General features: G+C 35.5%; 3 protein-coding genes across 7 annotated transcripts; 1 reads left to right on the forward strand and 2 right to left on the reverse strand.

Moving 5' to 3' along the window:
- Positions 1-730: 730 nt before the first annotated feature.
- On the forward strand, positions 731-4315 carry LOC130730399 (probable serine/threonine-protein kinase PBL7). 2 transcript variants are annotated; one of them, XM_057582400.1, is made up of 6 exons: positions 731-1116; positions 1794-1984; positions 2330-2519; positions 2615-3006; positions 3357-3415; positions 3806-3943. In XM_057582400.1, the coding sequence occupies exons 1-5, from the start codon at positions 1017-1019 to the stop codon at positions 3399-3401; spliced, it is 918 nt and encodes a 305-aa protein (XP_057438383.1). In that variant the 5' UTR covers positions 731-1016; the 3' UTR covers positions 3402-3415; positions 3806-3943. The 2 variants fall into 2 exon arrangements, with proteins under 2 accessions (XP_057438383.1, XP_057438382.1); XM_057582399.1 differs by lacking the exon at positions 3357-3415 and having other exon boundaries at positions 742-1116; positions 3806-4315.
- A 1575-nt stretch (positions 4316-5890) lies between these two features.
- LOC130730400 (glutathione S-transferase L3-like) lies at positions 5891-8584 on the reverse strand. 4 transcript variants are annotated; one of them, XM_057582403.1, is made up of 10 exons: positions 8427-8584; positions 8255-8326; positions 8069-8129; positions 7368-7454; positions 7187-7285; positions 6994-7096; positions 6827-6903; positions 6493-6600; positions 6272-6352; positions 5891-6153 (listed from the first exon to the last, which is right to left on the reverse strand). In XM_057582403.1, the coding sequence occupies exons 1-10, from the start codon at positions 8435-8437 to the stop codon at positions 6142-6144; spliced, it is 711 nt and encodes a 236-aa protein (XP_057438386.1). In that variant the 5' UTR covers positions 8438-8584; the 3' UTR covers positions 5891-6141. The 4 variants fall into 4 exon arrangements, with proteins under 4 accessions (XP_057438386.1, XP_057438384.1, XP_057438388.1 ...); XM_057582401.1 differs by having other exon boundaries at positions 8255-8329; positions 8427-8566; XM_057582405.1 differs by having other exon boundaries at positions 8399-8484.
- Positions 8585-9134: 550 nt separating this feature from the next.
- LOC130730401 (glutathione S-transferase L3-like) lies at positions 9135-11920 on the reverse strand. The gene is made up of 10 exons (XM_057582406.1): positions 11766-11920; positions 11593-11664; positions 11409-11469; positions 10669-10755; positions 10491-10589; positions 10297-10399; positions 10130-10206; positions 9846-9953; positions 9562-9642; positions 9135-9453 (listed from the first exon to the last, which is right to left on the reverse strand). The coding sequence occupies exons 1-10, from the start codon at positions 11774-11776 to the stop codon at positions 9442-9444; spliced, it is 711 nt and encodes a 236-aa protein (XP_057438389.1). The 5' UTR covers positions 11777-11920; the 3' UTR covers positions 9135-9441.
- Positions 11921-14061: the final 2141 nt, after the last annotated feature.

Consider the following 14061-nt stretch of genomic DNA (forward strand, 5'->3'; position numbering starts at 1 on the left):
GGTGTTGTTAAACTCTCTAAATAACTTCTAGTCTTTGGTGATGTGATCTGTGCAACACTATCAATTAAACACGAATGACCAAAATTTTGCTTGTAGCAAAGCGACAAAAAATAATTATAGTTTTAATTGGTCATGTTTTCAATTGAAAGAGTCTACTTCAAAAAAAATTAAAAAGCCAGTTGGTAAATGATTTTAGTGTTTTCCCTCCAAAGAGCTTTCACTAACCAGAAGGGGAGAAAATCAACGAAAAGAAAGTGAACTAATTTTAGATGGTATGATGAGCCCCCCCATCTTGTCATAATTATAGGAATGTCTTTAAGATCAACAGCTGTTAGTACTTGTTTGCCAAAACTTGAACTATGAGGGCGGCCAAAACAACTATTCATCATTCAAATTACACACATCAGCCAATATAAAAATTAAATGAACACCACAATTTTTTGACTTGAATGAAAATAAAATACTACTAGTAGCATATATAGTATATGTGACTTGTTCTAATAAATGTACAAAGCATCTTCTTTAATAGATTCCCACAGCAGTAGTAGTAGATAGCAGGGTACATATAGGAGTGGCTAGCATGACATGCTATCTTTGACAGACAGAAATAAATTAACTTAATTCAAAATCAATTATTTTTATGCTTTACCCAAAAGAAAAAGAAAAAGAAAAAAAGTCAATTTTTTTAATATGGGATTAGTTTGAAGTTGGTTTTGGAGGTGATCCAGTGAGGCACATTTGAACCAATCATGGGGTTTTTCCGACCAAAAAAGAAACCAATGACTAAATTAATGGTCTCAAACTAAAATACGAAACAAAAAAAGGAAACACAGACACATGATAAAGTAACATAGACAGACAGAAGAGAGAGAGAGAGAGAGAGAGAAGAAAGGAGAGTCTTTTGCAAATTGTTGGAGCAACCTGCCCCGAGCATCGTGTGGTGATTGAGAGGTTGTTCTTAGCTGATCACTGTGCTGCTTCCATCTGCAGAGAAGAACAAGAAGAAGAAAAAGAAGATGGGTTGGATTCCCTGTTCTGGAAACTCAGGCACTAAGAAGAAGATGGTGAAGATGGAAGTGCAGGACAGCGTTGTTGGTCAGATCAAAGGAACCCCAGGTACTGATTTTTGTTGTCTTCAGTTTAAGGAACAATAAAAAGGTCAACTTTGGTTCTTTTGTAGTGAGAAGAACTTGTTGGGGAAAATTTAAGCTTTGAGTTAATGGAGCTATTTTGGGGTTTGTATGATATGTCTTTTGCAAATTTATCTCTTGCTTTTATTTGGGGGTTTGTTGCTAACATTGAAAATTCAAGTGAGTTTTGAGTAGTTGGTATACCAGATTGATGTCCTGGATTTGTGAATTTTTTAGGCAAAAATAGTTGGGATTTGATGGTGAATTTTTTAGGCAAAGATAGTTGGGATTTGATGTGGTTAATGACTGCTACTAAAAAGTGATTTTTTGGGGGGGATTGGAATCTGCATATGATAATCTAGTATAATCTACTATATTTAGTTATATATCCTGAGAAAAAACTTTTAAGCTAGTATGATATGGTGTTGGTTTTAAACAACTTGATTGTTTGCATTTTGATCGTTTGTTAAACTGTCTTCTTTTATCCCTATCTTGGATCGGTGTATTAATAATTTAGGCGATGCGCTAAGTTTCAATGTAGAAATGTGTTTTTTCATGATTGCAAAATATTGCATGAACAAGTTCTGGTCTTAGAAGTCAAATTTATCCCAGATGTAGCTCATGTTTCTTCCCCCTTAAGTCTAACTTGCCACTTGAGTACAGGGAAGTTGAAGAGGAATTCATCCACAAATTCCAAGGATGCATCTAAAAGTGGGAGCACTGATCACATTGCAGCACAGACATTTTCATTCCGTGACTTGGCAACTGCAACTAGAAATTTTAGAGCAGAATGTCTCTTGGGAGAGGGTGGCTTTGGTAGAGTGTACAAAGGGCGTCTCGAAAGTATAAATCAGGTGAGTGTATTTTCTCATGTTTTATTTGTCTGTTGACGAAAAATAGGGGGGAGTTGCATCTCAGGGTAATGAAGTTATTCTTGCTTTTTCTATGCTATTCATATTTTCGGATCGAAATTTTGTCTCCCTTTGGTGTCCCCTTCACTGTCACAGCAATACAATTGTGTCATGTCATTTAAAAATCATACATGTTAGGTTATAACTGTCATATTCATGCCGTTTTTTAACTGACATGATATAATTCTGTTAGTGGGATGAGGAAGGGGACGCCAAACAGGGACAATATATTTCGATCACATTTTTTCTCCCTTTCCCACATTGATCTCTTTCTGATTTTGAATATAGGTTGTTGCAATAAAGCAACTTGACCGAAATGGACTGCAAGGGAATAGGGAGTTCCTTGTTGAAGTGTTGATGTTAAGTCTGCTCCATCACCCTAACCTTGTCAACCTTATTGGTTATTGTGCTGATGGTGATCAAAGGCTTCTAGTTTATGAATATATGCCGCTAGGATGCTTGGAAGATCACTTGCACGGTATTTGTATTTCAACTATGCAATTGTCTATTTCCCCTGGATTGAATTCAGTATCGTCTTCATGTTAATATTGGTTATATATGTTTGATTTGTAGATATTCCTCCTGGCAAGAAACGACTTGATTGGAACACACGAATGAAAATAGCTGCCGGGGCAGCGAAGGGACTGGAGTATCTACACGACAAAGCTAATCCTCCGGTCATATACCGAGATTTAAAGTGCTCCAACATTTTGCTTGGTGAAGGGTATCACCCGAAGCTATCGGATTTTGGTTTGGCTAAACTTGGCCCAGTTGGAGAAAATACCCATGTATCAACAAGGGTTATGGGAACCTATGGATATTGTGCTCCAGAGTACGCGATGACTGGTCAACTGACTCTAAAATCAGATGTTTATAGCTTTGGTGTAGTTCTTCTGGAAATAATTACTGGAAGGAAAGCGATTGACAATTCGAGATCTGCAGGAGAGCAGAATCTTGTTGCATGGGTAAGAAACTCTTATCTCCTAGAGTTGGCTGATGATTTAAAAGCTGCAAAACAAAAAATGAATTGTCAACTACTCACACCAATCCTTATACACAAACTGATCTGAGTGGAAGTTCCGTTGCACTCCAATAGTTCTCAACCAATCTTAATTAAAAGTAGCAAAACTTATACAATTATAGATGGAATCGAGAGAAAAAAATTCGTAGTGATTGGAGTCTTGGAGAGCCCCTTCAAGATGATATTTTCTTCTTTGTTTTAGTTCTTTTTATGGTTTTCCTTTCTGTGATTAGGATTGCTTATCCTCCTTTTCTATATTTTCTTCATTTCTCAACAAATTCTTTTTTTCAAAAGGAAACTCCTATTGTTGTGATGATCAAAGGTAGCAGTCAAAGTTAGGTGAACATTTTAAGGTGCCTATCTTCTTCATACTCTTTAACTGCCCTTTGAATATCTCTGTGGGTAGAAGTTGAATTATTATAGAATGAAATATGCTATATGGCCTAGGGTACATTTGGGTAAACAACTTAATTAAGTATGCTATATGACAATGAGCGCTTATCCTATTCATAAGCCTTTTTTAGAAACTAATTGAAATAAGCTCAAAATAGCTTATAGGAGCAACTTATGAAAATTGGCTCAAAACAACTTATAGGTAGGTCATAAGCTATTTTCATAAGCTTATAACATTTGCATTAGTGTTATTGATAAGATAAGCTCAATAAGTTCTTCCAAACACAGTCTTTGTCTTGTTCTTTATTTGAGTATTAATTTTGGAATGGACTATTCTAATTTAACTGCAGGCAAGACCCTTGTTTAAAGATAGAAGGAAATTTTCACAGATGGCCGATCCAATGCTCCAAGGTCAATATCCTTCAAGAGGGCTCTACCAGGCACTTGCTGTTGCAGCAATGTGTGTTCAGGAGCAGGCAAATATGCGTCCAGTTATAGCCGATGTTGTCACAGCTTTGTCTTACCTTGCTACACAAAGATATGATCCCAATACGCAGACAGTCCAAAGCTCCCGCCTTGCTCCTGGTACTCCTCCTAGAACCAGGAGAGGGCAATGATATATGAAGCTCAATGTTTGGTGGGTGTAAGAGTCTGGAAAAAAAATGCCAAATGTGTTGTTTACTGGCTTCACAACATGCTTCAAGGTATAGGGTTATAGATGTTAATATCAGTTGTTTTTCATGGTGTTCTCTCAGTTCAGAGGATAGTTGCGAAAAAAAAAACATGTGGAATTTTGTTCTACTTCTGGTGCACAGAACTGCTCCTATTTATATTTATTTGGAGCTAAGTTAGTATTTCCACTTCTTTTTCTCTAAATTTATATTTAAGAGCAAATTGCTTGATTCATAATTCATGTGCAGGTCTTGGCACTGGTTATATACTTGGTCCTAGTTCTGATATTAAGCTGAGTCTAAAACTTATAGAAAGTGAGATTGTCTCTCAAACAAGTAAGATTAAGGTTAAATCCTTAGATGATTTAATTTAGAGAAGCTAGCACCTCTTTCATAACCCAAATTTTTTCCATAACCCAATTTGAACATGAAAGTAATTGCATATGCACCCTTCTGATTATTAAATAGTAAATAACAATAAATAACTATAAGTCTTGGAAATTAGAATAACATTTAACATCTGAAAGAACAAAAAAGAGAATGTTTGGTTTTATTCTTTTTTTATTTCTCCTTTATTTATCAATATCAAATTATATCATTTTTACCTTATATTTTTTATATTGTAATCTTAATATTGACCAAATATATACTCAATTTTTTATACTGTGTAAAAATATACAACCACAGGCTCATTTTGGGTTCTGTTTCCCATTATGAGGAACATCTCATAAGAGCAAATGTTAGCCATACAAATTCATATATATATATACTCAATAATTTTTTGGCAAATAGAAACAACAACAAAAGCAAAGAAAAAGCAGGAAACAGCTTGCGCCAAACTAACCCTACAGAAAGATGTGCCCATGCAGTCCCACCTCAAAAAAAGGAAGAATGCCCTCAGACAGACTCTGGAATACACAGAAGTCTTTGATCCGACCTGACACCAAGCTTGGCATGAAAATCAGCAGAAACATTCCCTTCTCTCAAAAGTCAAAATAAAGGAAAGAGAAACAGTCTAATGATTCCCCAATAAATTGTGAATACTGCTAATAAGAGACACATGAAGATGGAACACTGATGAAGCTCCTTGATGAATAAGCTTAATGGGATTCAATGAATCAAAGAAAATGCTACATGTTAATAGCCTGCATCCCAACACAAATGCCGGCCAACCTCAATAGCAAACAACTTTGCATTCAAGATATGCCTTCAAGATATTTAAGTCCCAAATGGCCAGCAAAACCCAATAATCATCCTCCCAGTGTTCCGGATCAAACCACCAAACTTGGCATGGCCGAGCTCACCAAGCAGGCTCCCATCAACATACAACGCAACACAACCATCCCCCAGAGAGCTACTACCCGCATCCAGGTAAGCCCGGAAAATGGTGTCGAAAAGCTTTTGAACTTCACGCAACACTGCCACATGATTATACTACGCCCTTGTAAATAGTATTTGGCATCTAAATTTCCGAAGGATTCAAAAAATAATACGATACTAATTAACATAGAGCCTTTGCAAGGACTGATTCAGTCATTAAAAGAAGAAACTGCAAACAAACCACTCGCTCTGGCTATCAAAACCAGCAACGAGCCAAACTCTACGAGTAACAATACAATCTCTTAAACAGTGAAGTACTGATTCTACCTGAGCACCACAAATCATGCAAGCACTAGAAGGGATCACATTAAGACTAGCAATTCAGTATGACAGAATTATTCATTCATCGTCATGGTAACAGAAATAGAAACATAATTCAGTCACTGGCAACAAGGATTCAAGATTATTTATAAATCACTACAATTCAGTATCACAAGCTGGTACATAAACTGATAAACATCATCATGAGTCTCACATCAAATAAACATCACTAACGTCACATTCAAACTATGCAACTCTAACAGACAAACACTCAAACATTTGACTAATGAAGCATCCCAAGAAACACACATGATGCTTTATTTCCCACAATCTACACCTTAGAGAGAGAGAGAGAGCCCACTGTAACCGAAATTTCACTGTTGAGCCTGCAGGGTAGATGTGTAGAAGTTTAATAAGTGGCAAAGATTAATGCACAGAAACCAATCAGTAATCACAATTATTCAAACACAATCTAGAGATACATGTACGTGTTGTTAATTGTACCAAAAAACGTTTCTTGTAAAGATCAAGGTTTTCTGCAGGGTCAGCTCTAGTCTGTGTATAAGCATCAATCTTGTTCACCTCCTGCAAAAGTTAATGGTTAGGTCCCTTGTCAAAGGCACGAGGACCGCATTAAATAAACTTGATTTCTGATCAATATATCATATAAAGGAATGCAAAGCAAAGCAATTTAAAATAAATTTACAGAGTTGCTACAAGTTTACCTCAATCCATGCTGCAAATTTAGGCCTTCCTACCACTATATCATGTTTGAACACCTCAGAAAATACGAGCTGGAATCTTTCAACAAATGGAATATAGGCAACATCCACCTGATCATCACAAGTATATTTTATAACTTATATGAGTGAAATTTAGACATGGATAGTAATAATGTCATCATTTATCTGATATAGTGTTAGTACTTAAGTCATGAGTATGACTATTTTAATACTAAGTTCCATGATCTATCAGATCACCAGAATTTCTTGTGGTTGGATAGGTAATTAAGTAGAAATTTAGAAAGGAAGAATCTTAATGTTATTGATTTCAACTTACCCAACTAAATTGACCAAGAAAGAATGGGCCATCATCAAATTTACCAAGAGCCTTCTCCAAGTAATCAAAGGCAGGACCTGATTTAAATTACCAGTTCTGAATTTCATCATGTTGATACTTGAATAACACTTTCCTCTAATTGCAAAACTTGAAACCTTACTACTTACTAGCTTGCGGGATAGGATCTCCTTTGAATGCAGAGTACACGTCTTTGGTGAATGTATCAAGATGGGAAATCAACTGCTCACCAAACTCTTTCTTTTCAGGGTCCTGAAAGATTAAGAAATCTCAAAACTACTCCACTAAACGATATATTACAGATTATGAGGCGAGCGAAGCAAGTGAAAGCTCAGTTCTTACACTGGGAACTAGAGATGGCCCTTCAAAATTGGCATCTAAATACTTGATCAAATCAAGGCTTTCCCCCAAGACCTTCCCATTGTGCTCCAATGATGGCACCTGTAACATGGGAAAGTCATGATCAATTAGCTGAGCAATTAACTAGTTTTTTACCCCCTCTTTCAACAAGCTAAATAAGCACCTTATTTTCAGGGTAAACTTTCTCCTTATACCAAGCAGGCCTGTTTGAAAGGTCCAAAGGAACCAATTTGATCTCATCTTGTAATCCCTACAGTTTAACCGAATGATCACCAATCAAGAAAAAGATGACCTTAACTCAGATAATAAATTGCACAAATTATGTAACGGGTTAATAGAAGCTCAGGTGAATACTGAACTAAATCTGATTCCTTCTGGTTTCTATTAACAAATATAAGGCGTATTTTGGGTTAACAACTTAATTTAGCACTTATGCATAAGCACTCATTCATAAACTAATTTGGAAAATTATTGAAATAAAGTGAAAATAGGTTAGGGGAGAAGCATAAGACCATAGGCTATTTACATAAGTTCGCCCAAACACTTGCATAATCATTTGTGCTATCAGCTATAAGATAAGCTTAAATAAGTTCTTTCAAATGGGGCCATAAACCAAAGCGATGAAGTTAACTTATTTTTAGCTTATTTCAATATGAATAAGGGATTGTCACTTATTTGCAAAAGGGCTTGTTTACTCAAAAGCACCCTATCCTTGATTCAATTTGATGTTGATCTCAGTTCATTTGAGGTTCGATTTTTAATGTGAATTTTTTCCTAGACAAATTGAGTTGTGGATTCTACTGTAGCACACTATAAAACAGAGAAATTTGGACAGGACAGAACAGAACAGAGCAATGGAAGAACCTTATAGTTCCTAGTGATCCATGCACGTTGTGCGAAGGGACAAATATAACTGATGTACAACCTGAAAGAAGATGCCACATAATTTAAAAAATATATATTAATTATATACATGATCATCAAATCAATTAATCAAAAAGTATAGTTCAATGGATGAAAGAAGAAGAAGAAGAAGAAGAGAAGAAGAACCTGGTGGTTCCGTCAAAAAGTGGAAGCAGATCAGAGGTGGAAGTTAATGGAGCTGGACGAACTTGTTGCACGCTGCTAATGAAAGGGGTTAGCTAGATCAAGAAGAAGAAGAAGAAGAACTTATTCTAATAGAAAGTAACATACAACATAGTGAGTTATGTGTCAATCTTACGCTGTTGACATTGTTGTCTTTCTTTCTTCTTCAGTTCAGTGAGAGAGAATCAGTGTCGTTTTGTAGATTAGCGTCTAGATGCATGCAATGCAATGAAAGTGAGTTTCCTTTTATAGAAGTGAGGAGGGACCCTTCAGTGTGAAGAAGTCGCCAGCAGTGACGAACGTTTTATCTAATTTTAGCGACGGGCGTTGAACAAACCAAAAAATAATTACAGAGAACAGCACAAAACATAAACTAAAATATTTAGTTTTGTTTGGATTCGTACTAATGGCCGCTGGAATGGGATTAGATAGAGACTTTTATTTCTTTTTCATTTGATTTTGTTGAATGAGGATGAAATCAAATTGAAGACACATGAAACTCAGTCTTTCTATAAAATTGACAAATCAAGTTATAGTAGTGACTACTTTTGACACCTCACTTTTATAGTGGTTTTTGATAAGTTAAGTTTTTTTTCCACCACTTTTGACACATCCAATTATTTGCTCTCCCACCGGTGTTTTATCAAATTACAAATCCACTGTCAACTATCAAAAGGTGCAGGAGGAGCGTTATACGTAAAATGAGGATCCTCACTTGAAACATATCCCTTATTTAAAAGGATTTAATGTACCGATTAAGAGGATATTTGTCAACTTCCTCATCATTCTAGGTCTTATTAAGTATAGATGGAAATGTAATGTCCTACTTTAGAAGTAAATAAAATTACAAAATGACAGATTTCATCACTCATCATCATGGTTAACAGGAATAGAAAGAAGATAATTCAGTCACTAGCAACGATGATTCAAGATTATTTATACATCATCACAATGGTAATCAGCATCACAAGCTGGTACATAAACTGATAAACATCATCACAAGTCTCACATCAAATAAATATCACATTCAAGCTATGCAACTCTAGCGGACAAACACACCAACTTTTGACTAATGAAGCATCCCAGAAACACACATGATGCTTTATTTCCCACAATCTACACCTTTGAGAGAGCTCACTGTAACCCAGTTTTCACTGTTGAGCCTGCAGGGTGATGTGTACAAGTTTAAGAAGTGGCAAAGACAATGCGCAGAAACCATCACAATTATTCAAACACAATATGGAAATAAAGGTAGATATTGTTAGTAGTACCAAAAACCGTTTCTTGTAAAGGTCAAGGAGTTCCGCAGGGTCAGCTCTAGTCTGTGTATAAGCGTCAATCTTGTTCACCTCCTGCAAAAGTTAATAGTAAGGCCCATTGTCAAAGGCACTAGAACCGCGTTAAATGAACTTGTCTGTTTCCACTTCGTAGATGGGAAAGTTTTCTAAGTTCAAATCAATGATCATGATTTATGATACAGTTTATCATATAAAGGAAAGCAAAGAAGCTATGATTTGAAATTTGAATTAAATTTACAGAGTTGATTCATGTGTACCTCAATCCACGCTGCAAGTCTAGGCCTTCCTTCCCCTATATCATGTTTGAACACCTCAGAAAAGACGATCTGGAATCTTTCAACAAATGGTATATAGGCAACATCCACCTGATCATCACAAGTATTTACAACTTATATGAGAGACTTTAGTCATTGATATTAACAATGTCATCATTTATCTGATAAAGTATTTGTACTTAAGTCATGAGTATGGCTACTTTAATACTAAGTAAATAAAGCAGAAATTTAGAAAGGAAATCTTAGTGTTCTTGATTTCAACTTACCCAACTAAATTGACCAAGAAAGAATGGGCCATCATCAAATTTACCAAGAGCCTTCTCCAAGTAATCAAAGGCAGGACCTGATTCAAATCACCAGTTCTGAATTTCATTATGTTGGTACTTGAATAACACTCTCCATTATTTGCAAAACTTGAAACCTCACTACTTACTAGCTTGTGGGATAGGATCTCCTTTGAATGCAGAGTACACGTCTTTGGTGAATGTATCAACATCGGAAATTAACTGTTCACCAAACTCTTCCTTTGCAGGATCCTAAAAAAAACAAAATCTCAAAAATATTCCACCAAATGATATATATTAGAGATTATGAGATGAGCAGAGGAAGAGAAGGCACAGTTCTTACAGTTGGAACCAGAGATGGCCCTTCGAAGTTGGCATCTATATACTTGATCAAATCAAGACTTTCTCCCAAGACCTTCCCATTGTGCTCCAATGATGGCACCTGTAACATGAGAAAGTCATGATCAATTAACTGAGCAATAACTAGTTTATTTCCCTCTTTCAACAAGCTAAATAAGCACCTTGTTTTCGGGGTAAACTTTCTCCTTATACCAAGCAGGCCTGTTTGAAAGGTCCAAAGGAACCAGTTTGACCTCATCTTGTAATCCCTGCAGATAATGAACAAATCAAGAAAAATAATGACTTATGACTCAGATAATAAACAAATAAAATGGTGGGTCTATAGAAGTTTAGGTGAATACTGAGCTGAATCAATGAAGTTAAGAACTGAATCTGAAGCTGATTCCAGCTGGTTTTTATAAACAGATATAAGGTATTGAGGTGCGTTATAGTGAACAACTTAACGTAGTGCTTATGGCATAAGCACTCATTCATAAGCTAATTTGGAAAGCTTATTGAAATAAACTGAAAATAGGTTACGGGTAAACATAAAACCATAAACTATTTACATAAGCTTTCTCAAACACTTGCATAAGCGCTTATGCTATAAGATAAGCTCAAATAAGTTCTTCCAAATGGGGACATATACCAAATCAATGAATTTAACTTATTTTCAGCTAATTTCAATAAGTTTTTCAAATTCGCTTATGAATAAGCGCTTATCACTTGCTGGCAAAAGGACTTGTTTGAGTAAACAAGCCCTTTATTCAATTTGATGTTGATCTCAATTCATTTGAAGTTGTTTATTTAATGTGAATTTTTTTCCAGACAAATTGATTTGTGGATCCTACTGTAGCTAGCACACTATAAATTATGAAACAAAGAGGAATTCGGACATGACAGAACAGAGCGAAGAAAGAACCTTATAGTTCCTAGTGATCCATGCACGTTGTGCGAAGGGACAAATATAACTGATGTATAACCTGAAAGAAGATGCCAAATAATTAAAAAAAAATCATTATTAACTATATATATGATCATCAAATCTAAGATATAGTTCAATGGATAAAATAAACAAAAAGAAGAAGGAGAAGAAGAAGAAGAACCTGGTGGTTCCGTCAAAAAGTGGAAGTAGATCAGAGGTGGAAGTTAATGGTGCAGGAAGAACTTGTTGCACACTGCAAATGAAAGGGGTTAGCTAGATCAAGAAGAAGAAGAAGAACTGATTCTAATAGATATAAAGTAACAAACAACACAGTGAGTTATGTGTCAGTCTTACGCTGTTGACATTGTTGTCTTTCTTTCAGTGAGAGAGAATCAGAATCCTTTTGCAGATTAGCGTCTAGATGCATGCAATGAAATGAAATGAAAGCGGGTTCACCTTTTATAGGAAGGAAGGGACCCCATTAATGTGAAGAAGTCGCCAGCAGTGACGAATGCTTTATCTACTTTTAGCCGGGGGCATTGAACAAACAAAATAAAATTTGAGTTTAATTTTGATGCACCGACCGTCAACCAATCAGATTTCAAAGATGTGACATGTCTATTAAAGAAATTAAATAAAAAAATAGATTTTCTCACATCCTTAAAATCTGATTGGTTGACGGTGTAAAGGTGCATCAAACTTTTTCTCATAAAATTTACGCACAAAACATAAACTAATATCTAGTTTTGTTTGGATTCATGCTAATGGCTGCTGGAATGGGATTAGAGATTTTTATTTCATTGTTTTGATTTTTTAAATGAGGTTGAAATGAAATTGAAGAGTGATGAGACTCATTCTTTCTCTATTTTTTTTTGAAAAATCAAGTATAGCAGTGACTATTTTTGACACCTCACTTCTATTGTGGTTTTTGATCGACATAAATGGAAAACTTAATTTTTTTTCCACCACTTTTTAAACATCCAATTATTTGCTCCCCACATGTGTTTTAGGGAATTGTTATTTAGACCTCTCTCACATTTATTCTAACCTCTTTAAAGTGTAAAAATATTAAAATACCCTTAATGAAAAAAATTATAAAAAATCCTCACCCCCTCCACACATTCTCTCTCCTCTCATCTCTTTCCTCTTTCCTCCATCACCACCACCACTACCACCACCACTGTCACTAACACCGTCATCACCACCACCACCATCATCACCACCACCACCACCACTACCATCACCACCACCGTCACCATCACCACCACAACAACAACCTTCATCTTCTCCCCTCTCTCTATTTCTCCTATTTTATGCTGTTACAGTTCGTTTAATTATTACAAGCTTTTCTTTTTCTACAACCTATCACACTTTCAAAGCGCGTTCGACAGGGGTATTTTTTGATTTTTAGAATTGTTTTGGGTACAAATAGATGTGGGAAAGGAGGTCTGAATAACAATTCCCAGTGTTATATCAAATTAGTTCAGCGTTAGAATTCTCTATAGATTAGTTGTCTAGATTGTGGAGCTGTTGTTGTTTTTTATCGAATTTTTCCTACATTAGAATTCCTCATAAGAGTTATTGTGTGTCTGTCTCTATCATTTTAGCATAGATGTTAGAATCTCACGTCGATTTTTTATTCGAGTTGTCCAACATCTAATGTTAGATTTGTTGTCCAGATTGTCGAGCATTTGTTGCTTTTATCCGTTATCTCATGATTTTGGCTTACCCATTGATAAGTTCTAGATTATTGAGTATTGACTCTTTATTTGCTCGGTTGTGTGTCCAAAATTGGCTTCTTGTGAATATGTTTTACCTTTCTCATCACAAGATCAAGCGTATTGGAGTTTCAGTCAACGACTAGTTTAATCGACTCATTTTTTTTTACTCTCATTTTTTTTTCATATATAGTCTTATTTTATTTTATTTTTCATTTATTTACTATTATCAATTAATAAAGTAAAAAAAAGAAACAAAAATTCAAAAAGTTACGAAATAGAAAAAATAAACAAAGAAATTAAAAAGACTCCAAAGACATTTCAAAAAAAAAAGACTCCAAAGAGGGTGGAGTGTGCGATTTCTCCCTGGTGGCAGGCATACTTGAGCTGTTGAGCACAAAGAAAATAACAAAAAGACAAGGCTTATTAAGAATACAAGCTGAAATTGTACCAAATAGGAAAGATGTAATTAGGAAAATAACCAAAGAGATTTTGTAAAGAAGGAAGGGGAAATTTCTAGGGCATGGCAATGTGGTGTGCATTGTGCAGCATTGACTAGCATTTGCTAGAAGCCAAATATTTGCATAAAATAGGCTATACCAAATAAAGGCACGAAAAAAAGTAAGATGTTGGAGAGCAAAGATTGGGAAAAAGAAAGGGACTTATCCTGTTGTGGCTTGCTGCTGCAATTCGAAAGAAGTGGGTTCAAAGTAAGTATTTCCTATGTTAAGGGTTTGTAGTGTCAGCAGAGGTTTGTTTTACTGGGAAGGAGAGTTTGGGATACCTAGAGCTGAGGTTCTTCAAATATTAATTGGATTTGAGTTCAACATTGAGAGCAAACAGTTTGAGAGAGCAGAAGCTAAAAGGCAAAATCTGTGGAGGAACATTGGAACCAGTGGAGAAGAGGAAAGAAACAGAATAGTTCAAACCTC

The sequence above is a fragment of the Lotus japonicus genome, chromosome 1 (assembly GCF_012489685.1).
Source record: "Lotus japonicus ecotype B-129 chromosome 1, LjGifu_v1.2".
Taxonomy (NCBI): domain Eukaryota; kingdom Viridiplantae; phylum Streptophyta; class Magnoliopsida; order Fabales; family Fabaceae; genus Lotus; species Lotus japonicus.

Excerpts from the sequence above, each read along its gene's own strand:
- LOC130730400 (XM_057582401.1), bottom strand. Across the intron at positions 8,130-8,254 it reads CTTTTTGACGGAACCACCAG|GTTGTACATCAGTTATATTT; the intron begins GTTCTTCTTCTC and ends ATCTTCTTTCAG. Across the intron at positions 7,286-7,367 it reads AAGTTTACCCTGAAAATAAG|GTGCCATCATTGGAGCACAA; the intron begins GTGCTTATTTAG and ends CCCATGTTACAG.
- LOC130730401 (XM_057582406.1), bottom strand. Across the intron at positions 9,954-10,129 it reads TTCTTGGTCAATTTAGTTGG|GTGGATGTTGCCTATATACC; the intron begins GTAAGTTGAAAT and ends TGTGATGATCAG. Across the intron at positions 9,643-9,845 it reads GACTTGCAGCGTGGATTGAG|GAGGTGAACAAGATTGACGC; the intron begins GTACACATGAAT and ends TAACTTTTGCAG.
- LOC130730399 (XM_057582399.1), top strand. The coding sequence starts at position 1,017 with ATGGGTTGGATTCCCTGTTCTGGAAACTCAGGCACTAAGAAGAAGATG. Across the intron at positions 1,985-2,329 it reads GTCTCGAAAGTATAAATCAG|GTTGTTGCAATAAAGCAACT; the intron begins GTGAGTGTATTT and ends TTTTGAATATAG. Across the intron at positions 2,520-2,614 it reads CTTGGAAGATCACTTGCACG|ATATTCCTCCTGGCAAGAAA; the intron begins GTATTTGTATTT and ends TTTGATTTGTAG.